The 25046-nt window shown below is 36.4% G+C and overlaps 3 protein-coding genes across 3 annotated transcripts; all 3 read left to right on the forward strand.

Annotated features, from left to right (window-relative positions):
• The first annotated feature begins 1485 nt into the window (after window positions 1-1485).
• On the forward strand, window positions 1486-5476 carry LOC103967397 (50S ribosomal protein L1). Its single transcript, XM_009380651.3, is given in 12 exon segments — window positions 1486-2022; window positions 2025-2222; window positions 2698-2769; window positions 3520-3561; window positions 3642-3744; window positions 3975-4039; window positions 4123-4167; window positions 4252-4359; window positions 4450-4537; window positions 4854-4900; window positions 5029-5147; window positions 5362-5476. Coding segments are annotated over 11 exon segments (1287 nt in total). The 5' UTR covers window positions 1486-1584; the 3' UTR covers window positions 5110-5147; window positions 5362-5476.
• Window positions 5477-8964: 3488 nt separating this feature from the next.
• On the forward strand, window positions 8965-11937 carry LOC103967398 (probable serine/threonine-protein kinase PBL7). Its single transcript, XM_009380652.3, is given in 7 exon segments — window positions 8965-9271; window positions 9624-9749; window positions 9752-9861; window positions 10162-10300; window positions 10728-10989; window positions 11129-11261; window positions 11422-11937. Coding segments are annotated over 7 exon segments (1197 nt in total). The 5' UTR covers window positions 8965-9117; the 3' UTR covers window positions 11695-11937.
• Window positions 11938-19082: 7145 nt separating this feature from the next.
• On the forward strand, window positions 19083-20837 carry LOC103967400 (peroxidase P7). Its single transcript, XM_009380653.3, is given in 4 exon segments — window positions 19083-19802; window positions 19907-20053; window positions 20055-20099; window positions 20289-20837. Coding segments are annotated over 4 exon segments (945 nt in total). The 5' UTR covers window positions 19083-19598.
• The last annotated feature ends 4209 nt before the right edge of the window (window positions 20838-25046 follow it).

Below are 25046 nucleotides of genomic sequence, written 5' to 3' on the forward strand. Positions count from 1 at the left end.
TCAATAATTGGAGTGCCATTGGAGTCGAGACAAACGAATCCTGCCACAGCAAGATCATCTTTTTAGCTTTTAGTTTTCAAAAAACGAAAACATAAATATAAATATAAAACTGAAAATATTATCAAAAGAATTTTCAACCTTCGAATTCTTTTTAAATAAAAATAGTAGTCAATTAATATTATAATTTAGTAATATTCCTTTTTAATTGTAAGCGATAGCTCTTAGGTCGATTCTCGTCAAAGACGAATTTGAACCATATTGTTGCTAATCTATTATAAAGCTAAGTTTATCATTCTCTTTTAGTGTAGATAATATTGTTTGTTAAATATAAAAAATAAAAAAGCCATTGCTGGGTGAGGGAGGGCAGTTGAAGCAGACCCGTCCGGAAAAGGTGGCTGAGATGGTGATAGGTAGGCGCAAAGAGGAGTGAAAGGTTGAAGGAAGGCAGCGATAAATTGGCAGCTAGGCTTAATATAATTTAATAAAATTCTAAGGATATTGTTGTCCGGTTATTAATTTCATTAATGGGCCAAACAAATGGCTTTCAAATCTAGGTTAGAGTAGATAATCAAAACCAGATTTTTTGGACCAACAAATTTTGAGAGTTTTATCAAATATTTTATCGGCAGTTTGATAATCATTTTATTTTATGTTTTTTGTTTTTAATTTTTATTTTTTTGAAAATAAAATCTTATTTGATAACTATTTCAGGTTAAAAAAAATTGAAAACACAATGTCAAGTTTTGAAAACTCAAGCAAAGTAATTTTTAGTTTTCATTTTTTTTGAAAATAGTTATCAAACAAAATTTCAGATTTTAATTTTAAAAAAATTGAAAAAAAATCAAAATAGTTATCAAATGGCTCCTTAGAGAGCTCAAAACATAATCTAGAATCTAAAGCTAAAAGCTCTATCAAATGTCATATAACCACAGTGAGGAGTATTTTAGGATGACATATGTACAACAAATTCACAATTTAAAACAACATAAAATGGAAAATAGGAGGAAAATAAGGAAATTTAGTAATGTAAGATACTTATTTTTAGCATCCCGGAATTTAAGTTGATACACAACACACCTATTATATAAAATTAACAAAATTTCAGGGTATATTTAGAAATTAGACTTTAAACAAATTTCACAAAAATATATATATAAAAAAAAAAAAAAAAACCACCCAACCGCCTAGAGCCACCCCAATTTTTCCAGCCGTTTTGCTCAAAATCGCTTCGGTTCCAAGGTGCCTAGCGCTTAGGCGGCCGCCTAGGGCCTTTTTTAGAACACTAGTAAAATCTTATGAGATTTCAAAACACTTATATTGAAATTACATTTGTACATATATCTAGGAAGTAACAATAATATTGTCTGTTCCTAAAAAAAAAATCCGAATTTTGAGAAAAAAAAATCGTAACTAATTTATTATTCACTAAATATATCGTTATATAAAAATAAATAGATTAAAAAAGCAGAGTTCAATTGACCATTTTTTAATTTTTGGGCGGTACTACCTAGTCCAAACTGAAAGCGGATCACATATTTCTGAGGAAAACGCTGCGTTGCCTTAAACCTCGTAAACCCCTTTCTCATGGCCGCCCTGAAGCTCCTCCTCTCATCCGCTCGCCGTCACTGCCTCTTCCAACCTCACTCCCGTCTCCACCCGTCTCCATTTCTAAGCTATCACAGATCCCTAAGCTCCGAATCGGACCCAAACCCGAATCAGAACCCTCCGCAACCTCCTAGACGCCAACCAGTGCCGGTCGAACCCGTTTCATACACTCTCAAACCCAAGGAGCAATCCCTACCTGAACCAGATGCGACTCCCCAAGCAGCACAAACATCACCGCCGCCGCCACAAAGCTCCGGTGACTCGCCCAACCCATCGAGTCAGGACACTCGCGCCACCTGGACCCGTGAAGAGGCGCGATTCATCAGGGACGTGCCATCTATATCTCCGGTATCGTACCCGGTGAAAGTTGCTCCGTTACCGGAAGATCGGGTCGCGGAGGAGAGCGGAGGTGGTGAAGGTGGAGCTGGAAAGATGTGGATGGCGTGAAGGAGTTGGAGAGAGAGAAGAGGAGGATCGAGGCCGATGGTCGGATGAGAAGGAGGCTTTTTAGGGTTCCTGAGGAGGAGGTGGCAGTTCCTTTTCCCGCGTTGATTAAGGTTGAGAAGAAGGAGAGCAAGCCCATTCTCGATGTCATGGACGCAATTCGCCAAGTCAAGGTCAGTGTAACGTTTATACACTTGTTTGGTTGCTAAGAAAATGTGGGAAAGTTAAAGGAATGGAAAATTTCCTTTTCTTGTTAGATAATTTTGGATGAGATACCAAATGCCTTCTACTTAATAGAACTAATATACTGGTTATTTTCTTGGTTGCAATTTGCTTTCGTTCTCTGTTTCGATTTTGTTTCTGGAGAGCGGAGTTATTAATTAACAAAATGAAGTTTTCCTTTCTTAATTTGTTTTACGAACTTTGATTGCGATCGAGTATTAAGACTAAACTTAGGCAGGAACATCTCGAGATCATGACTGTTTTTCCCGTGCATATTGCGCTAACCGATGTTCTTGCTCTCTTAATATAGGGGGATATTGTTCTCTTTAAACTTTTATGTTGTTAATGTTTACTTAGAAGTGTTTTGCTTTATTCTGATGTACTTCTCATTTCTCATCTCTTCTTCGTGTTCTAGTTGTTTTACAGGCTAATGCCAAGTGCAATTTTGATGAAACTGTTGAAGCTCATGTACAATTGGGTATCGATGCAAAGCGAAATGTAATATGTCACTCATCTGAGTAAAATCTTCTCTTATCTCAAGCATATGTTTTTGTGTGTCAAAATAGATATTGACTTTTTCTTTAGCTATGTGAATATATAAGATCAAGTCCTGAGTTTAGATTTGCAATTCATTTCACGATCCAACAGTGTCTAAATTTAAATGATTGCCCACATGTGGTTACAGCTAGTCGTGTACTTTTTGAATAGGTGAACTCACATGTATGTGAGTGCGTGTGAGATGGCTATTTGCAGAATTGTTGAAACACTTCAAATTTGAAGGAATGACGTAAAACAAACATTAGCAAATGTTCATGAAGGTTGGACCTAAGATGATTCAGTGGCATTTCACGATTTCAATCAACTCCATGTTTTAGACTCCAGATGTTATAGTTCTTTGAAAAAAGTTATTATGCGACTAAGCTGTAACCATTATTCATAAGTTCCTTGTATTTGTTGTTTGAATGATTAATTCAGATCTTCTATGCACCCAAATATGGTTAGCCTTGACTGAGAAATATTGGCTCATTTTCTGACTACTTTTTAAGCATATTGTTGTGCTCATTTTAGTGTATCGATTGCATATTTTTAGTAAGAGTTGTATGGATTGCTTCTCAAAAGAGTGATAAAGAATATATTGTTTCTGCTTTTTACTTTATGCTTCATATTTCTTATTGCACCATTGTATTTAATGTTCCAAACTCCTGTTTGAAAGATTCAATTTACATGGACTACCTGATTGAAGTGCAGGCAGTTCGTGGTAACATGACTTTGCCGCATGGAAGTGGGAAGGTAGTTATCTTTACTTTGCTAAGTCATGTCTCATCAATTTAAAATCTAGTTGGTTACTGTATGACACTGTCATTCTTCAGGTTGTCAGGGTTGCTTTCTTTGCTGAAGGCTCAGATGCAGAAGAAGCTAGAGCTGCAGGAGCAGATATTGTTGGCGGTGTTGAACTGGTGGAGGAAATTGCAAGTAATGAGCTAACCCTTGTTGCTACTAATTACTAAATAATATGCTGAAAAGAGAAACTCCTGTTCACCTAGATATACTATGCAATGATATTGCCATTTCAATTATTTGAGTTTTGGTTTTGCAATTTTTTTTGTATTGTAAATGTGTTTTTGTGGGTTTATGTGCATCTTACATTGCTTGAGTTCAAAGAAGCAGTCAAACAATTTATGATCTGACCTTGTATCATGCAGGCAGTCATAAGCTCAATGTTGACAAGTGTTTTGCAACAAATGAAATGATTATGCGTCTGGCAAAGGTTTTTGAGTTGTAATTTTTTACTTGCAGGATTATCATCTTTTTTGTTTCATTAATTGAAAGCGAATGTTTAATATTTAACAGATTGCAAGAATTCTTAGAGAGCGTGGTTTGATGCCTGACCGTAAAGTGAGTTATATTGTTGTAAATTTTTATTCAGTTTGCAGATTTGTGGGCAAATCCCTAATATTTGGTATACTATGTATTGTATAGCTAGGTACTGTCACCAATGACATTACTGGAGCACTACAGAAAGTAAGACAAGGTCATATTGAGTATAGAATGGACAGAACATCAATTGTACATGTGGGACTTGGAAAGGTACCATAATCTTATTACAAACACAAGGTTCTATTTTCAGATGTTTTGTTTGCTGGAGACATGGACTTCACTCTTATTCTTTCTTTTCAGGTGAGCTTTACAGAGGATTATCTGCGTGAGAACATCGGAGCATTTATGAGTTCTCTTTTGCTGGCAAAGCCTACGGGTTTAAAAAAGTGTAAGTGGCACAAATCTAATTATAGCATGTTCTGCAAAATCTGTTGGAAGAAATGAGCTCATTTTCTTTAGGTGTATCTAATATTTTCCATGCTGCCCACCATTAAGAAGAAAATTGAAGAGTTCTTTAAGATACTGCAAAGAACAGTTGCGGAAGGAGGTCCGACTGTTCACCAGATTATGCACTTTTAATCAATTGATGAGAATTTTTGTTTGCATGCTTTTCGCTAAGTATCGGATTGGACTTCTTCTTTTGCTTAAAAGTTATACATCTTTTTTCACGTTCATTAAACCATTTACAATTTTCATTTTCACAGCTTCCAAGTATGCGGGTTATATTAACTCCTTCCATATATGTAGCACGGTGAGCTCTTAACCCTTGTTTTTGTATTTAGTTATTTGTACCTTAACATTCGATGCACGGATGCTTCATACTTTAGTTAAATGCAGCCTTGTATAATTGAACCTAATCCAGTCCGTTATTATGTGCAGATGGGTCCAGGATTTCCGGTTTCAATACAGTCGTTATCCAAAGCTGCAGATCACTACAACAAAGTGCACCTTAAGGCTTAAGTGACGCGCTCTGTTAACATTTCCGACCTAGATCAAAGGTTCACTTTATTTTCTCTGTTAATTTTTTACTGTTTTTAGGCAGTGAGGGCTCTCGGAGCGGATGTTGATTGACTAAAATTGACTGGTAGATTGACGGGGTTCCGTGAGTTCATATCTTGTCTTGCTTATATCTGCTGGTCGTCTGGTGCTTTTGCAAAATGGCATTTAGCTCAACTGCTTCATCATCATCAGGATCTTCATGTTTCTCTGCAGTATTTCTGTTTTCCGATTTGGCTGAGGATGTTCAACATACTCTTCTATGTGTAAATGCAATAATGTTCTTTGACTATATGGAAAACGTAGAGGTGAGACGGGTCCTTATCGGTCACTCCGAACTTGCTTTTTGACAAGAAATATTTTTTGCTCACTGCCCCTAAGTGGATGTGATGCCCATCACTCTGTTGAGTGTTGTTAGATGAGTTTAAATTGTGAGAGTTGTGTAGTAGGGTTGAATCAAAATTATTTAACGGTAATCAGTAAGGTGGTGAGCATCACCATCACTTAAAGTTGGTGAGCGAAATGCGCTCGTTACAAGGCCGAATAATTTTGGTATTAAATGTGTTCATTTAGACAAGTCTGAATGGTTGGGTAGATAATTTAGTTGTTTATTATTAGCTAAAGATCATATCTAGAAAAGTTTATTTGATTTTGGACCGTCAGCTTGGGACAAACTAATTAGCGTTTAATTTCCTTATGATGAACTATCAATTTATTTGATTCATATGAAAGCTTAAATAGTTTGGACTTTGTATATTGAAAGAGGTTTTTCACAACAAAATAAAAAAGAACTTTATAAGTTTCAAATTTTGACCTTTGTCCAGTGAATGTTGACATTTCGTCATGTAAGGACGAATGATAATTAACTGTTGATAAATTTTTACGTAAAATTATCGTTCTATAGTTTGACACATATCAATTAATTAGAATAAAAACTCATACCAACTAAATGAAGACACGAAGTAGCGTTGTTTTGATGAGATCATTTTAATTAAACAACAATATAGTGAACATGAAATGTGGACAGCTGCCAAGAGTGCATGGCGAGAAGCATTTCATCAAGTACTTGATGGGCAACATGGATTACACCCCAACCTTCTACATGGTCACCGGAAGAGCGACCCAACCATTTTTCTAGCCTTCACGAGGTCGCATGACCTCTGGTTCCTGATGACCTTGTCCTCCAGGAGAATACGACCAAAAAAGGCAAAAGTTTTATTTTAATAATTTTGCCATTTCACTGTCGTATTTCCTACTCCTTAGTTCGTACATTAATGAATGCAAGGGCTGAATGCCCAATCTTCCTGTTATACTCGTATAGTTTGTCTTCACGTGGAGGCTCTCTTAAAAGTAGGAATCTTTCTGTCATATTTTGAATAGATACACATCTACATTCAGTCTCGAAAAAGCCCTTCTTAGGCCTTAGTCAATGCTTGAATGCGCAAAGCCGAAACTCAAGGCAGGGCAGATAACCTTCTAACTAAGGCCAATAGATATCCTATTTTTCGGATTTCTAGCTAGCTCTCAATCATGCCTTTCCATAAAAAAAAGATGCATGATGTGTTGTTTTGGTCCGGAAGAAGAGGTTTGGATCATTAGAACTGGCATCTGTTCGTTGGATCAATTGCAGTGTGAGGGTGTTCGTAGATCAGAGCTGGCATTGCTCGGAAAGTCATGTTTTTTGCACATATTTTATAATGTTGACACGAGAATTAACATTAAACTATGAGATAGCAGAGAGGGTTGAAAAATATTAGTATTTCATGGTTATTTGATTATGGGAGGTTTAACAAAACACTTTCGGTATTGTTCACTTTTAACGAAAAACTACATTTATACGTTTTCTTAGTACTATTCACTATATCTTTAAAAATAGCTTTTCATTAAAAGGGAAGTTTTTTTTTTTTTTAATTTTTCGTTAGTTTTCTTTTTGATTATTTGGGTTTGCTTGTTGTTTAATATATGGGCCTAGCCCATCCAAATTGGAGTTTCTAGGTTTTGTTCTCTATAAATATAGCTTACAGTTTATTATGAATAATAAGTTAGTCATGATGTAACCTCTAGAGATTTTGTAACAATTAAACATTCTTGTTTATCTAATAATAACATTATTATCTTGTAGTCTTGCTCTGATATTTATATAGAATTCATAAATAGTCTTACTTTGAAAAAAATCATATTTTGAAAAAATCTATTTAGCATTTTTCTTTAACTTATAGGCAATCAAGCTGAAGGACAGAAGGGACACATTATTCCAGGCAAGTAACGTACTCTCACAAAAGTAAAATGGCCAAAATATCTTAGATATTTTGTCTTCAGCTGAGATTTTTACTTTATCATATGATCTGATGGGTGGGAAGACTGGACAGTCAAAAGCAATTATTCATTATTCAGTGCAATTATTCATACAAAGTTTAATAAAATATTTTTGATATTATTCATTTTTAAAGAAAAATTATATTTATATATTTTTTTGATACTATTTATTATATCTTTGAAAAAAAATTCATTGAAAAAGAAGTTTTTTTAAACTTTTCGTTAATTTTTCTATTATTCATTATGATCAAATAAGAACCCAATGCTTTTTGCAAGTATTAAACTAATAACAACGAGCAAGGCTTGGCCCCTTAAGGGGGCTCCTTCTCAATTCACTAAGTGGCCGATTCACAGAATTTGTGTTTATAATTAAAATTGTTTATGTTATCAATCTCTTTGTAAAGATTATTTTTGAATTTTTCTAATTAAAACTAAAATTATTTAATTAATTAATTCTAACTAATAAATAGACGGTTTTTACTACTTTTAATGCAGACACACCTAAATTATATAAACAACCATTGAATATCATCCTTTATGTTTTATTATTTTTGCTTGTCAGGAGCTGCTTGCAATATTTTAACAATGTGGGCTTGACATGTCCACAGAAAAAGAAAATTTGTGGTTAAAAGTTTGGACAAATCATAGTTTTGCTTTAAATCATTAATTTGATAATCTTCTTTTTGTTCAAATGGTTTTTTCCGTACTCGATTTGAGATGTCCAGTCGTACACTTTTCAATTATCATTGTTTAATTTTGTTTGGGCTCTAAGCCCCGTTTTCAACCAAAAAATAATAATTGATGTTCAAATGGCGATAACTAATAAGAAAATGTCAAGGTGAAAACAAAGCCAAACGTAAACAAATCAAATTATTTGGAATTTGGTTCTCTTTGGTCCAATACTACACATTCCAGTGTCAAATAATTTGTTTTTGAACTGTTTAAACAGGTTTTTTCCCTTCTTATAGTTTATAACGGTACATTCAGAAATCGTTTTAAATATTTTTATTTAAAATTAAACATGAACAGTACCTAACGAGAACTGATCGTATAATATATAATGAACGGACACGATTTGGGATTCTCGGAATCCTCATAAGGAGGATTATGAGAGATCATCATTCCTTTAAGAACCTAGCTTCTCTGCCCTCTCACTTCCCTTACACTCTCATCCTACCTATTTGTGCGGTCATGATTAAGCTATGTCAACATTTTATATTACTATTTCTTTTTGTCTTATTATCTCTATTAAAAAAAAATTAATATAAAATATTGACGTGACTTAATTGTAACCACATAAAATAAAAAGAGGTGAGAATGTATGAAAAATGAAAGGGTAAAGAAGCCGCGTGCTTCCTTTAAATCTTATAGACGGTATATGTTAAAAAAATATCTTATAAACTATTAAATAAATAAAAATAAATAAATTTGAATAAAAAAAGAAAGTGCATTAATTACAATGGTGCAATTCTAAACTATTATAATAATTGCACTGTTTTCCGCGCCACAAATCAAGAAAAATACAAAAACGAGAGTGAGAGAGAGAGAGAGAGAGAGACTTCAAAGCTTCAATGCGAGATTCTTCCATCTCCACTGACTTGTATTGGGGATAGGGTTAGGGTTAGGTTTGCCCGTTTGAAATTTATCTGCAAACAGATGGAGTCGGAGGAAGAGTACAGAAGGAAGGAGCGCATGGCATTGTTGGTGATTGTGGTGCTTGCTTCACTGTCCGTCGCTTCATTACTCGTCGCCTTCAGCTACTACTGCTACGTCCGCAACAAGGTCGCCAAGCGCCTCCAGAACCACAAGGGTGAGAACACTACTCTCTGTTTGTTTGCTCAGAAAATGCATGAAAGTGAAAGAAAAAAACCAGAAATTTCTTCGTTTTAAACATTTTTTTAGTGTTGATTTCTAGGTTGGAGTTGAATTTTTTGTTTATAAGAGTTTTTGAGGTCACCCAGTTAATTACATTTGAAATTTTGTTAAGGAAGCACTTGTTAATTTGATAATTTCTGTTGGGTTTGGTGTGGAAACTTAAATTTAAGGACATAACGGCAAAAAGTTTGAGTCTTTGTTCTATAATTGTGTTGGATTAAAATTGGGATTTGTCAATTGGGGATAGACTGTTTTTTGATCTGTGGTTTAATTCTGTTTCTTTGAAGGGTCTGACCCTGAGAACAAAGGTGGTTTTTCAAATTTGCAAGTTGCTTCCAATAAAGGACTTCAGGTCTTCACATTCAAGCAACTACATTCCGCAACTGGTGGTTTCAGCAAGTCAAATGTCGTTGGCAAGGCAGCTTTGGGTTAGTGTACCGAGGTGTTCTCCATGATGGGAGGAAAGTTGCGGTTAAGTTTATGGACGAAGCAGGAAAGCAGGGAGCAGAGGAATTCAAAATGGAGGTTTGAATCTTAGTCTACATCATGTTTACTTTGGCTCTGTTAGGTTCTGCGAGTGGGAGAAAATGGTTGAAGTTCACAGTTCCGTCTTTGTCCCTTGTAAGATGAACAAATAGGCTCACCTGAAGCAAAGGATTTTGGTAGAATTTGGTTCAAATGATAGCTCATATTCTCATACCCAAGCCACTGAATGATGCAATTAGTTTTTATTTCCTCACTTATCCGTCAGCAATAACTGAAAAATTAAATTAGCTTTGTAGATCGTTTATAATTGGTCATTGATTGGTTGATAATTAAATGCAGGTGGAATTGCTAAGTAGGCTGTGCTCTCCATATTTGCTGGCACTACTTGGGTATTGCTCAGATAACAGTAGTCATAAGTTGCTGGTGTATGAGTTCATGGCAAACGGTGGTTTGCAGGAACATTTGTATCCTGTCAATGGTAAGCATAACGTGTCTAGTAACTCTTTTATTTTTTATTTTTTTCTTTCCAAATGCTTCCTTGTTACCTTCTTGTTTCTGATGTCGTATGTTTGTTTGGGCGTAGAAAGATATAATGAACACCCACTTTACTTTGCAATTTATATCATATGGTCGTATTTCATCTTCATTATGTGAGTTAAGTGCTTGGTCTTTCCTACTCGCATTATTTCCTCTACATTCCCCTCCCTCTCTGTTTCTAATCATTAAGTTTCTGTTCCTGTCTGTGTGTGTTTTTATTTATGTTTGAGAAAACTTGCTGAACCTACATTTCTTTGTTTGCGTATTACAGTAACACAGAGTTTTTGTGCGTAGTTTTAATTGACCTGGTCACTAACAGTTGCTTTCTGAATGTTTGTTGGATTAACCACTTGGGTTCATTTCTGCAGGTTCTAACGCTGTCTCCTTTAAGTTAGACTGGGAAACCCGGTTGAGAATAGCTCTTGAAGCTGCGAAGGGTTTGGAGTATCTCCATGAACATGTCAGTCCTCCTGTGATTCACAGAGATTTTAAGAGCAGCAACATTCTCTTGGATAAAAACTTTCATGCCAAAGTTTCTGATTTCGGATTGGCCAAGCTGCTTGGATCTGATAAAGCTGGTGATTACGTTTCCACCAGAGTATTGGGTACACAGGGATATATTGCCCCCGAGTAAGCACTTTGAAACTTTTAGCTGCAATGTGCATATTGGTTGATTTGTACCGTAAGAACTACCCTTTGTTGAATTCCCATCATATTTTGAAATATTTTCCATGGAATAGCAGCTTTTATTAATTCGGTTGCAATCCAGGTATGCATTAACAGGGCATTTGACAACTAAATCAGATGTTTACAGCTATGGGGTTGTGCTTTTGGAGTTGCTTACAGGCAGAGTTCCAGTTGATATGAAGAGACCTTCTGGCGAGGGTGTTCTTGTTTCTTGGGTGGGTTTCCTAGGTCTATTTTCAGTTCTTGCAATAGAATTACTCTTTACCCAATTCATTCTTTGATTCATCACATCTTTTACCTGGCATTGTTTCCTTCACCTTATTTTCCCGTACTTAAGATTTCTTTTTGTTTCGTTTTAAACATTCTATACTGTAGGCCTTGCCCCAGCTGACAGATAGGGAGCAGGTTGTACAAATCATGGATCCTGCATTGGAGGGTCAGTACTCAATGAAGGAGGTCATTCAGGTGGCAGCAATTGCTGCAATGTGCGTGCAACCAGAAGCCGATTACAGGCCGCTGATGGCAGATGTTGTGCAATCACTGGTGCCACTTGTGAAGATTCACAGGTCAACTTCGAAGGTAGGCAGCTCTTCTAGTTTTCATGCTACAACGTCACCTACGGTGCAGATTAGTAAAGCAAGTCTATGAAAGTAATTGAAGACACGCATAAATCATCCCCTGAAGGTGGTTCCTAAGGTAGCTAAGATTAAATTTTGTGTAATCTCATTATCAGTCCTGTAAGTTTTTTTGTAGTCTCTGCTAATTTGATCGAGGAAGAACGTAGATTGAAGTAAATAGAATGTCATCCGAATTATGAACATAGCTAGCAGACATGGTCGACTTAAGAAGGCTCCTTATGTAGTAGATGATTAAAAATCCCTCTCTCTCTGATTTCTGTGTTTCCATTTTCTTTCTTTGGAGTTCTTGGTCTAATATGATGATGACACGCAGTTTATGAGGTTTTGACTTTACTGAACTGTGCCGGAAAGATGGCTGGGAAGCTATTTTTCTTATGCAGTATGGAGGAAGAAACTAGAGGTAGGTCTCCCCTTCGACCTTCCGCACTCCACCCTTATTAACGTATCCTCCAACTTTCGATTAACCTCATCAAATTGATTTTTTATGCTAAAAATAACGACACTAAACGCCCGAAAAATGAAACTCAACAGTAAAACATCACGAGGTCTAGAAATCTCTCAACAGCGTTTGACACCAAGAGATGACGGCAAGAGGCAGCCACTTGTTGTAGCCAAAGGCTATTGGAGCCATATTTTTGGTCATAGGAGTCCTATTTAAGTATATTGGCTTCGAGTAACTCCAAACATTCCAATCACATGTGTTGGTGCCTCATGTCAAGTAGGCCTCTTTGAAAGTGATTTTGTGCATGTCTTCCCTCTTGTAATGCGATTTGTAGATAAAAGCATTTTTGTTGTTATCTTGCTTCAATAAAGGCTATCTTCTTGATTGATGATGAGATTTCGTTGGGAATGTCAAATTTGTTTTTCTTCTAATACATACGATATTATCTATATTAAGACCATCTTCAATCTTTGGAGATAAAGTTTAAAAATTTAAAACATAATTTAGAAATTGTTTTTCTCCTCCAACCATTATAGCTTAAAATTTTAGTTTGAGATTATTAAATGATGATTTTAGATTAATTTTTGTTTCGATAACTTTTTTAAAAATAAAATTTATGTAGATTATCTTAATTTATTTTTATGAACATTTTAATCTAAAAATATTTAAATTCCGATAAGTAATTAAAAATTATACAAATATATAGATATTTATAAAGTTTTAAGTGAAATTTGATTTAAATAATTTTCTTAAATTATTTTAAACATTAGATTTAATATTGGGCCATCAAATCTTTTTTTTTTTTTTTTTTACCATTAGATTTGATCTCATTTGATCACAGTCATTTAATATAAATAAAAAACTAAAAAAGGTGTGAAAGATGACATTTTTGTGGGTCAAGAATAAGTTAAGTCAAGCTTAAATTCTTGGGAGAATTTAGTCCAAAGATGTATTTTCCCCACAAAGCTTATTTTAGCCTAATGGTTGGAGATGGTTTGAGAGGGGTTTTTAATCTTATATTTTAAGTTTTATCCCATGAATTAGAGATGGTCTAAGAGTTGGGGGAGTGGGCAAAATCTCATAGTGGGCTAGCATAATAATTTGATTTGAATTCATCTTTACTAAGAATCGAACTTAAGATCTCTCACTTATAAGTGAAGAGGAATACCATTAGACCGTAGTACTAAGTGGCTGGGCGTGCCAAATTATGTATGCTATTTTTTGTAAAAGCCCAGGCAAACATTTCGGTCTCTTTTGGATTTAGGGTGCGTGGGTGTACTATCACCGGATTGAGAGATTTTTCAATGTACCTAGAACATTGGGTGATATATCATGTGTCATTATACAGGTGATGAGACACTTAAAAAACAAAATTTTCCTTCACTTATATAATGATACGTGGTGGTGTTCATATTCCGGGCACAAAAAAAAAAAAAAAAAAAAAAATAGAAATCTCTACCAGATCGTGTCTTTGTCTACATGAAAAGATGTGAGCGGATGAGTTAATTACACATTGATCCCTTCGTGTGGCCGAACAAACAACCTCCTCTAGGACTGGTTATTTTTCAAGCATTGGGATAAAACCTTGAAGGACAACCAAGAAACGGTAAAAGATTGAAGTATCCTTGTGGAGGATACTAGTATAAATTGAATTGAAATGAAACTGAAGAACAATATATAAATTTCATGCGAACAAAATGATAGCGTTACACTATATGAAATTTGAATTAAAATTAGCGCTTAATTCCTCTTTCATTTAACTGTTGTTCAAACTATTGTATTAACATCACGTTTATTTCGTCATATTTTTTCCTTGAATGCACTCATATGCAATTAAGCACATTGTCTCAGTTACGATCAAGTTGATCAATCACATAACTAAATGGCCGAATTGGAGCGTTATCTCTTTAACTTGTCCTCCCAACTATTCATCACCAACGATCATCGGGCCTAACTTGGTGCGGCCTAACTCATCATGTCGCAACTTGGTGACATTTAACTCATCACAACCTAACTTAATCGTAGCAATGCCTAACATAAAATTAAGGTGTCAAAGTTGGGCTTAAATGCATACCAAAGAGCTTTGTTATCCTCTTTCCTCAAACCTTAAGCCTTCATTTTTTTTTATTATTATTTTTTTTAAACAAATAGTATTATTTACACTAAAGAGAGGAGATGTTTGGGCTAATATTAGAATATTGGGCTTTAATAAATGAAGACCCAAGGATGCCAACTAAAAGGGAGACTTGCCGAAGCCTAGCATCGAGACTAGAGCAAGTTAATGCCTTCTCAGCCAAAATACAAGCTATGTGTTTATGGGCGAAGTGACAAGTGATGGAGATTGACCTACTATCTGCCAAAGAACACTTTCCAGTGGCATCACAAGTAAAAAGTTGATGACTCACTACCCTCCAATTGCTTTCGAGCAAGTGCAAAAGTTACAGCATTCGGGCCAAATGGTCTATAAAAGGAAGAAGAGACAATGGCAGAGTTTGTAAGTTTGTTTGTTTAATTGGTTAAGTGTGCTTGTCCCCATTGTTTCTTCTTCCTTTTATAGACCATTTGGCCCGAATGCTGTAAATTTTGCACTTGCCCGAAAGCACTTGGAGGGTAGTGAGTCATCAACTTTTTACTTGTGATGCCATTGGAAAGTGTTCTTTGGCAGATAGTAGGTTAGTCTCTATCACTTGTCACTTCGCTCATAAACACGTGGCTTGTATTTTGGCTGAGAAGGCTTTAACTTGCTCTGGGCTCGATGCTAGGCTTCGGCAAGTCTCCCTTTTAGTTGGCATTCTTGGGTCTTCCTTTATTAAAGCTCAATATTCTAATATTAACCCAAACACCTCATCTCCTTAGTGTAAATAATACCATTTATTAAAAAAAAAAAAATGAAGGCTTAAGGTTTGAGGAAAGAGGATAACAAAGGTTTTTGGTATGCATTTAAGCCCAACTTTGACACCTTAATTTTATGTTAGGCATTGCTACGATTAAGTTAGGTTGTGATGAGTTAAACGTCACCAAGTTGCATCACGATGAGTTAGGCCGCACTAAGTTAGGCCCGATGATCATTGGTGATGAATAGTTGGGAGGCCAAGTTAAAGAGATAACGCTCCAATTCGGCCATATAATTATGTGATTGATCAACTTGATCGTAACTGTGACAATGTGCTTAATCGCATATAAGTGCATTCAAGGCAAAATATGAAAAAATGAACGTGATGTTAATACAATAGTTTGAACAACAGTTAAATGAAAGAGGAATTAAGCGCCTATATAATAAGTTGTTCAAAAACTAAATAGCAATCTATAGACTATAATAATTGACTAAAAAGAGCATCTATACGACTATATATATATATGTGTGTGTGTGTGTATATGATGACAGATCCGTGACACAACAAACCAAAAAAAAAAATTTGTCCACCATCAATTATTTTAGTCATTTCGTGAGATTTAAGTAATAATTCAATCATCAACCATCACATTATTTGGTTTACAAATTTAGTTTAAAAATATTCGTCTACCTAGCATTACCTGAATGAAAATGTGTGACTTTATTTAATTAAACTACCCATTTCACAAAATTAAATGGGATGATCAAATATTAGGCCACCGATACATATCAATACCATCCTCAAAATTTAGGGAGCTTTGAGCTACGAAAGTTGCTGCCCCATCGACAAAATCCATTTTGAAGAGTTAGTTGTTGAGTCCATGGTGGTTGTTGTTGTTGTTGTTGTTATTATTATTATTATTATTGAAGAGGGTGAAAAAACAAATTAATCTTCTATCACACAAAAAAAATGATGGACAATAATGTAATTTTACAGGTCCAAATTTTATTTTATTTTTATTAAAACCTCACATACAGGTGATGTTAAAATATCATCAATATTAAAAATTTTAAAAGAAAAAACCTCACACCCCCCCCCCCCCCACACGTTCTCTCTCCCCCCCCCCCTCCCCATCTCCTTCTCATTTTCTAAAACAATGTGTTCAGACATACAAAATGTGCAGGTAAATGTTAGTTATTATTATGAGAAGAGTTATTGGCACTCCAAAAATCTCATTTTACACTCTTCACAGGTATGTTTTTCTTTCTAAATATAGAAAGTTTGAAGTGTACAATAAAGAATTTGGAGTGCCAATAACAATTCCCATTATTATTATTATTATTTGATTTACAACCACTACATAATTTTGTTTACGAATTTAATTTAAAATTTTCGTCTACCTTGCATTACTGGATGAAAATGTATGACTTTATTTAATTAAGCTACCCATTTCACCAAATTAAATAGGATAATCAAATATTGAGCCACTAATACGTATCAATATCATCCTCAAAATTTAGGGAGCTTTGAGCCACGAAAGTTGCTGCCTCATCGACTAAATCCATTTTGAAGAGGTAGTTGTTGAGTCTATGGTGGTGGTTATTATTATTATTATTATTATTATTGTTTGGGAAATATTATTATTATTTTTATTTTGTTTTTTGGGAAGTATCGGCACATTGGATGTAGGATGAACGATAAAGAGGGAGAACCGGAGAAGGGAGAAGAAAGAGAGAAAATTAATGAAAAATAATTAATGAGATGGGAGAGAAATAATCTTTAGAATTTATTCCCAATTACTTTAATAAAGAAAATTAATTCGATTAATTAGATAACATCTCAACCCTTAAAGTTATACAAGTCTAATGATCTAGGACTTGTGTCAAAATTTTCTTTTTTGGTTTGTTGTGTCACGGATCTGTCATCATACACACACACACACACACACATATATATATAGTCGTATAGATGCTCTTTTTAGTCAATTATTATAGTCTATAGATTGCTATTTAGTTTTTGAACAACTTATTATATAGGCGCTTAATTCCTCTTTCATTTAACTGTTGTTCAAACTATTGTATTAACATCACGTTCATTTTTTCATATTTTGCCTTGAATGCACTTATATGCGATTAAGCACATTGTCACAGTTACGATCAAGTTGATCAATCACATAATTATATGGCCGAATTGGAGCGTTATCTCTTTAACTTGGCCTCCCAACTATTCATCACCAATGATCATCGGGCCTAACTTGGTGCGGCCTAACTCATCGTGACGCAACTTGGTGACGTTTAACTCATCACAACCTAACTTAATCGTAGCAATGCCTAACATAAAATTAAGTTGTCAAAGTTGGGCTTAAATGCATACCAAAAACCTTTGTTATCCTCTTTCCTCAAACCTTAAGCCTTCATTTTTTTTTTTTTAAATAAATGGTATTATTTACACTAAGGAGAGGAGGTGTTTGGGTTAATATTAGAATATTGAGCTTTAATAAAGGAAGACCCAAGAATGCCAACTAAAAGGGAGACTTGCCGAAGCCTAGCATCGAGCCCAAAGCAAGTTAAAGCCTTCTCAGCCAAAACACAAGCCACGTGTTTATGGGCAAAGTGACAAGTGATAGAGACTAACCTACTATCTGCCAAAGAACACTTTCCAGTGGCATCACAAGTAAAAAGTTGATGACTCACTACCCTCCAATTGCTTTCGAGCAAGTGCAAAAGTTACAACATTCGGGCCAAATGGTCTATAAAAGGAAGAAGAGACAATGGGGACGAAAGTGTTCTTTGGCAGATAGTAGGTTAGTCTCTATCACTTGTCATTTCGCCCATAAACACGTGGCTTGTATTTTGGCTGAGAAGGCTTTAACTTGCTCTGGGCTCGATGCTAGGCTTCGGCAAGTCTCCCTTTTAGTTGGCATTCTTGGGTCTTCCTTTATTAAAGCTCAATATTCTAATATTAACCCAAACACCTCCTCTCCTTAGTGTAAATAATACCATTTATTTAAAAAAAAAAAATGAAGGCTTAAGGTTTGAGGAAAGAGGATAACAAAGGTTTTTGGTATGCATTTAAGCCCAACTTTGACACCTTAATTTTATGTTAGGCATTGCTACGATTAAGTTAGGTTGTGATGAGTTAAATGTCACCAAGTTGCGTCACGATGAGTTAGGCCGCACCAAGTTAGGCCCGATGATCATTGCTGATGAGATTTTTGGAGTGCCAATAACTCTTCTCATAATAATAACTAACATTTACCTGCACATTTTGTATGTCTGAACACATTGTTTTAGAAAATGAGAAGGAGATGGGGAGAGGGGGGGGGGAGAGAGAGAATGTGTGGGGGGGGGGTGTGAGGTTTTTCTTTTAAAATTTTTAATATTGATGATATTTTAACATCACCTGTAGGTGAGGTTTTAATAAAAATAAAATAAAATTTGAACCTGTAAAATTACATTATTCTCCATCATTTTTTTTGTGTGATAGAAGATTAATTTGTTTTTTCACCCTCTTCAATAATAATAATAATAATAACAACAACAACAACAACAACCACCATGGACTCAACAACTAACTCTTCAAAATGGATTTTGTCGATGGGGCAGCAACTTTCGTAGCTCAAAGCTCCCTAAATTTTGAGGATGGTATTGATATGTATCGGTGGCCTAATATTTGATCATCCCATTTAATTTTGTGAAATGGGTAGTTTAATTAAATAAAGTCACACATTTTCATTCAGGTAATGCTAGGTAGACGAATATTTTTAAACTAAATTTGTAAACCAAATAATGTGATGGTTGATGATTGAATTATTACTTAAATCTCACGAAATGACTAAAATAATTGATGGTGGACAAATTTAGGTATCACTTTTATCGATTTCAAATCTCAAGAACCAAAGAGGAGTTATGCCAATCTTTGAAACTATTTTTATAATCCTCATATTTTGTCCAATGTTACACTTTGATAGAAAAACAAATAGAATTTATAATAAGGGCTGGAGTGAGACACAAGATAAATACGAGATTTTAGAAAATTAAAAAGCATATTGCAAGACTAATGTAAGAATAGCGTCAATTAGAGAAATAATTTAAATGTAGTTTACAAAATTTCGTTTTTATAGCATACCCATATACAAAGAAAGATAAATAGAACAGCCCCGACATGGAGCAACTGGACTCTAAGAGATATTTTAAATTTTAATACTTTGCTAAGAAGATAAAGAAGTTTTTCGAATTAATTATTTTTTGTCTTGTTTTATTTTTTATTTTTTTAATCAATATTTTTTGTGTCTTATTGGAGTTTGATGATGCTCCAATTCCCTACCTTTCCGTAACAAAGTTTGAAATACAATTCCAACCAACTTCAGAAAGTCTTTCTCAAATAACCACCACGGGGCCAGCAGGGGATAAATTTCAAACCCGTATTACACATGCCACGTTCTGAGTTCAATTGCTGACAAAATCGCAAGATGGTGGGCAAAAAGAAAAAAAACAAAAAAACAAAAACAAAAAGTCTTTCTCCAATCTCTCCATGCATGCACAATCACAATTCACGAAATTACGCACTCTATATATAGACAGTGTTTGTTCACTTCTTCCTTACACTACAACGGGCCTCTTCAGCTAATATCTTATCATGGCCTCTGTATCCTACTTCTTCATTGCAGTAGTCTTCATCTTTGGCTGCTGCAGCAATGCACAGCTCTCTCCCAAATTCTACGCCTCAACTTGCCCAAACCTCGAGACCATCGTGCGCAGAGCTATGACTGAATCCGTTATTAAAGAGTTACGGATCGGTGCCTCTATCCTTCGCTTGTTCTTCCACGATTGCTTTGTCAATGTGAGATCATCGATCTATATATATACACACTACACAAATGCTATATGTGTTAATTGAACTGGTATTTCATGTTAACAGTGTGCATTTTGATTCGTTTCTTCTAGGGTTGCGACGCTTCCATACTGTTGGACGACACGCCCACCTTCACAGGCGAAAAGAATGCGTTCCCAAACCAGAACTCAGCTAGGGGCTTTGAAGTGATCGACACCATTAAAACCCGTGTGGAAGCAGCTTGCAGTTCTACTGTATCATTGCGCAGATATTTTAGCACTTGCGGCACGAGACGGAGTAGTGTTGGTGAGTAGACTCCTCACTATTTTCTCGTCTCTACAAAATTTAATCGGAAACTGGATCTAAGAAGAGTGTAGACATACTTGTTAATGCCTACGGGCAAAAGAGATTTCAGATCAAAGCCCTGATTAGGTGACATCTTACATACAGGCTATATTGTTAAGTACGTATTTTCTAATTGCTGTATATGTGCAGCTTGGATGACCCTACTGGACGGTACCACTCGGCCGAAGAGATGCAAGAACAGCAAGCCAAAGTGACGCCAACACCCAAATCCCAGCCCCGTTCTCTGACATCGCAACCCTGACCGCCAACTTTGCAAGCAAAGGCTTAGATGCCGAGGACATGACCGTGCTTGTTGGTGCCCACACACTTGGCTACGCTCAGTGTGCAAATTTCAGGAGCCACATATACAATGATACCAACATAGACCCCATTTTTGCAAATTTTCGGAAGATCGGTTGTCCAGCTTCTGGTGGAGACAGCAAACTAGCCCCCTTTGATGCAACACCAGTTACTTTCGACAATGACTACTACAAGAGCCTTGTTGGTCGTCGTGGTCTTCTTCATTCGGATCAGGAGTTCTTTAATAATGGGCCTCAGGATTCATTGGTTACAACTTATAGTAGGGACAATGCAGCCTGGAGAAGCGACTTTGCTGAGTCCATGGTGAAGATGGGCAACATTAGTCCTCTAACTGGGACACAAGGAGAGATCAGAGGGAATTGCAGATTCCGAAATTAAACATATATAACTATAACAATAAACAAAGTTTACAATAACTGTGAAATTAAGTAACTGGAAAATGTTATTAAGTTTCCCTAGTTTGATTGAATAAGTCTTGTAAGGAAGTGCTCAGCAAGATCATGCAATTCAAGTTTAGTGCAACATATTGTGTAAAACTTCCTTTGTAATGAAGAAGGTACGTGATAATTAAATTAAGAAATAATTTACATTTATGTGTTTATTTGATAAAGAAATCGATGCTTTCCAAATATTTCTATGGTTTGAAATATGTATGTGATTTATTTCATTTCTTGTTGGAAAATCAATCCAATTAATTAGAAGTGTCAAACAGGCTCGTCTGACCTATTTAAAGTCGTTCCAAGCCTGTTTGGCCATATTCAGGTCAACCCACTTAATAAATAGGACGAGCAAACTAATAATGTTTTGTTTAAGAGTTTAAGACTATCTCCCTCTGTTGATGGCAATGCCAACATCCTTTTTAACATGTCCGGTAACTTTCAATTAACCTCATCAAAATGAATTTTTTTTTTCTTTGTAAACAACGGGGCTAAATTCTCAACAAAGAGAAACTAAAAAGCAAAACATCACGAGTTCTAGAAAGCCCAACAGCGTCCCAACATCAAGAGATATCTACAAGAGGCAGCCACTGTGTCGTAGCCAAATAGCAATATGTTTGGCCCTAGGAGTCATAATCAGGTATTCTGGCCTCTAATAACTCCAAACATTAACAATCATGTTGGTGCTTTATGTCTCCAAACATTAACAATCATGTTGGTGCTTTATGTCAAAGAGGCCTCTTTGAAACTGATTTTGTGTATGTCTTCCCTCTTGTAATGCGATTTGTAGATAAAATCATTTTTGTTGATATCTTGCTTCAAAGCTATCTTCTTGATTGATCATGAGATACCACCGGGGTGCCAAATTATGTTCGCTATTTTTAGGAAAAGCCACAACCAAACAATTTGTTCCCTTTTGGATTTAGGGTGCATGAGCGTGCCACCACCAGTTCGTGCCTTGGTCTACATGAACTAAATGCCCCTTGGTCCTTACTTCGACTAAGCTTTGTGTGGCCAAACAAAGAACCTCGTCCGTAGGAGACTAGGACTAGTTTATTTTTCTAGCCTTGGGGAAAAAACCTTGATGGACAACCAAGAAACGGAAAAAACTTAAAAGATTGAAGTATCCTTGTGGAGGAAATTAATTGATAGAAATTTTTAGCACCTGCGCAAAGAGGGGAAAAATCTCGCAAAATACTTGCAAGAGAACAAGATGGTGGTAGCAAGAATGCTCATGTAAGGTCGTTCTCACGGGTTTTTTTTGGTTGTTAGATGATAACTTTTATTAAATTCTAATAAAAACATTTACATCTTCAGCAAGAATATTAAATAAAAACTTCGGACCATGAGCATCCCAATAGAAAGCACTTCCATGCGAGGCGAGGCAACATATGAGGCTACAACATGAGTAGCGGCATTTCCATTCCGTTTGACAAACACAAACCTCACTCCTCTTAATTGAGACACCAATATCATGGATAAAACACTCCAAAATAGCATCTACCACATACTCCTTATTAAGCATACTAATTATCACCTGAGAGTCAGACTCAATCTCCACTTCATCACAACCCATCTCAATACATACCTTTAACCCCGCATGAATTGTAGCAGCTTCTGCCATTGCCACATTATTGTAAAATAGGTCTCCTTCCCCACCTGCCGCTTGTAGCAATTCGGCAAAGTCCCTTAGAACCCACCCATATCTTCCTTTGAGTGTCTTCCCACACCATGCACCATCACAATTAATCTTAAGCACACCATAATTGGGCTACCTCCATCGAACTGATTGTCAAGCAAAGATAGCTCCATCAACATCCTCTATGAATTATGGCATGCTCTGAATTTAATAAGTTGATGCCTCACCAAATTAACCCCCTCTATAGGATTAGTCAACACTCCTTTAAACACCATCTTATTTCAACTCTTCCAAATTCGCCATATAATAAAAACGAACTCCTGCAAAAGCTCCTCTTGTCTATCTTCATCACGAAATCGAGCACATAACCGTTGCCAAGACTCACAAAAACCATACCCCATTATAGACTTCATGTCTAGCTGCAAAGAGCAGCAGTATCACAACACACTGCTGAACTTGCATTCAAAAAAAAATGTTGCTCTGTCTCTTTCGTTGCTCCACACATAACACGGGAATTGTATACTCTAGGGGTAGTGGATTCCCTGTCGAATTTGCACTCTATCGAGTTCGAATTCGAGTTCGAAATCGAATCAGGATAGGAAGAGGGCACCGCCGGAGACAGATCAGAGAACTAGAGCGATGAAATCGATCAATTTCTGCAATTAACGAACCACATCGACATTACCCCATCCAAGGCTCCAAGCTCTTTCTTTAGTCGCTGCGAGAAAATCCTACAAGCGTCCATCCTCAGATCAACAACTGCAACCACAATGTCCTCCACAATGAACCAATCTTGGTTGCATTTCATCGGGTACATGTCCTGGTAGTGGGAGCCATAGTCGTGGGATTGGATCGCCAAATCGAAGTCGTCTTGGAGCGACTCGAGCCGGTTCTTGTGCACATGGGGCAAGCGAACAATGAGCGATAGCTACAACCCGAGCCCGCAGTCCGGTTTTGAATCCGAAACCTTCTTCACGATCTTCAGCAGATCGATTTCCTGGTGTGGTAGAGTGGCCCTCCCGTGAAGACGGACAACAATGTTGCCGGAGGAATTGAGCAGGAGAAGACTAATGGTGATATGTGTATGCAGGTAATACGAAGACAAGAAGACCTATAGTCTGGACGATGATCTCTTCAGTTTGGAATCTAGACGATGAAGAGAAACGGATCGAGCTTTTGTTATCCAGGACCAGTTTTCTTTCAACTTGGGTTCTCCCAAGCCCAACTCATAAGGTCCATGTAAAAGCCCAAAAGATTAAAAATGGGGCGGTCCAAGGCCTTGTTTTTCTATACATTTGGAACCGGCCTTCCCCTAAAATTTCATCAACCTGCCCCGTCCCACCCCACTTCTCTTATTAAAAACTTAAAACCGGCCCATACCCTTCCTGAACCTTGATTACCTACCTTGACCAGCGGTTCATATACCTGTTTACCCACCCCTAGTCCACTCATATTCGTCGTCGGAGAAGACTAACCCGTACTGCTAAAGATTTGTTGCAACAGCGCCAAATAAAAAACTTCATTTTATTTGGCACTACCAACCTCTAAACATTCTGCCAACGGTTAACCACATCCTGCCAACTACTACCCCCTATCCATTTCCTACCAAGTTCCCCATTTTCTTACATCTCCATGGCAACTTCATACCTCGTACTAACGGTATGATCTTCATTTCTAGAATAATGCCATATGACTCTATCCTTACACCTTGTTAAACTTATTGGTAAACCAAGAATAACATTGCCATCCTCTTCCTTAAAAAACTGCCGAATCAAGCCTACATTCCAAGCCTCTACCTCTGAATCAATCAACTCCCTCACCATCACCGGCATCTCATTATGTTTCAATCAAACTCGATAAGTGTGAGGTCGTGGAAACCAAGGGTCATGACTAACTCGAATACACCTACCATCACTAACCCGCCATCTTATACCTCTCTCCAGTATCCTCTGCCCCTGAATGATGCCATTTCACCCTCGCGAAGACCTTCTACCCAACTTAGCCTCCATAAATGATCGATCCGGGAAATATTTTGCTTTAAGAATTTGTCATAACAACGTACTAGGATTACGCAATAGTCGCCACCTAATCTTTGCTAAATAAGCTAGGTTAAAAGACAATAAGTCCCTAAACCCAAGCCCTCCCATCTTCTTTCTTTTTTTCATTTTCTCCCAAGAGATCCAATGTATGCCATTTTTGTCCTTACTTCCCTACCACCAAAACTTTGCAATAGCATACTCCAGTTCCTTACATAGGCTCACCGAAAGTTTAAAACATGACATCGCATAGTTTGGTAATGCCATAGCGACCTCTTTAATTAGAACCTATTTTCCAGCGGGGGAAAGAAACTGCTTTGCCCAACCATTAATTCTCCCTTCCAAAGCCTCACGAATCCCTTTCAAACATCGCATTCTTATATAAGCCAAAATCAACACTTAGCCCCAAGTGCTTACCAAAGTCTTCATTGCCATTAATATTAGTACAAGTAGCAAGTTTCCTTCACCGTTTCCG

The sequence above is a fragment of a genome, unplaced genomic scaffold, assembly GCF_019419815.1.
Source record: "Pyrus x bretschneideri cultivar Hongxiangsu unplaced genomic scaffold, Pyrus_bretschneideri_v1 Contig71, whole genome shotgun sequence".
NCBI classification, from domain to species: domain Eukaryota; kingdom Viridiplantae; phylum Streptophyta; class Magnoliopsida; order Rosales; family Rosaceae; genus Pyrus; species Pyrus x bretschneideri.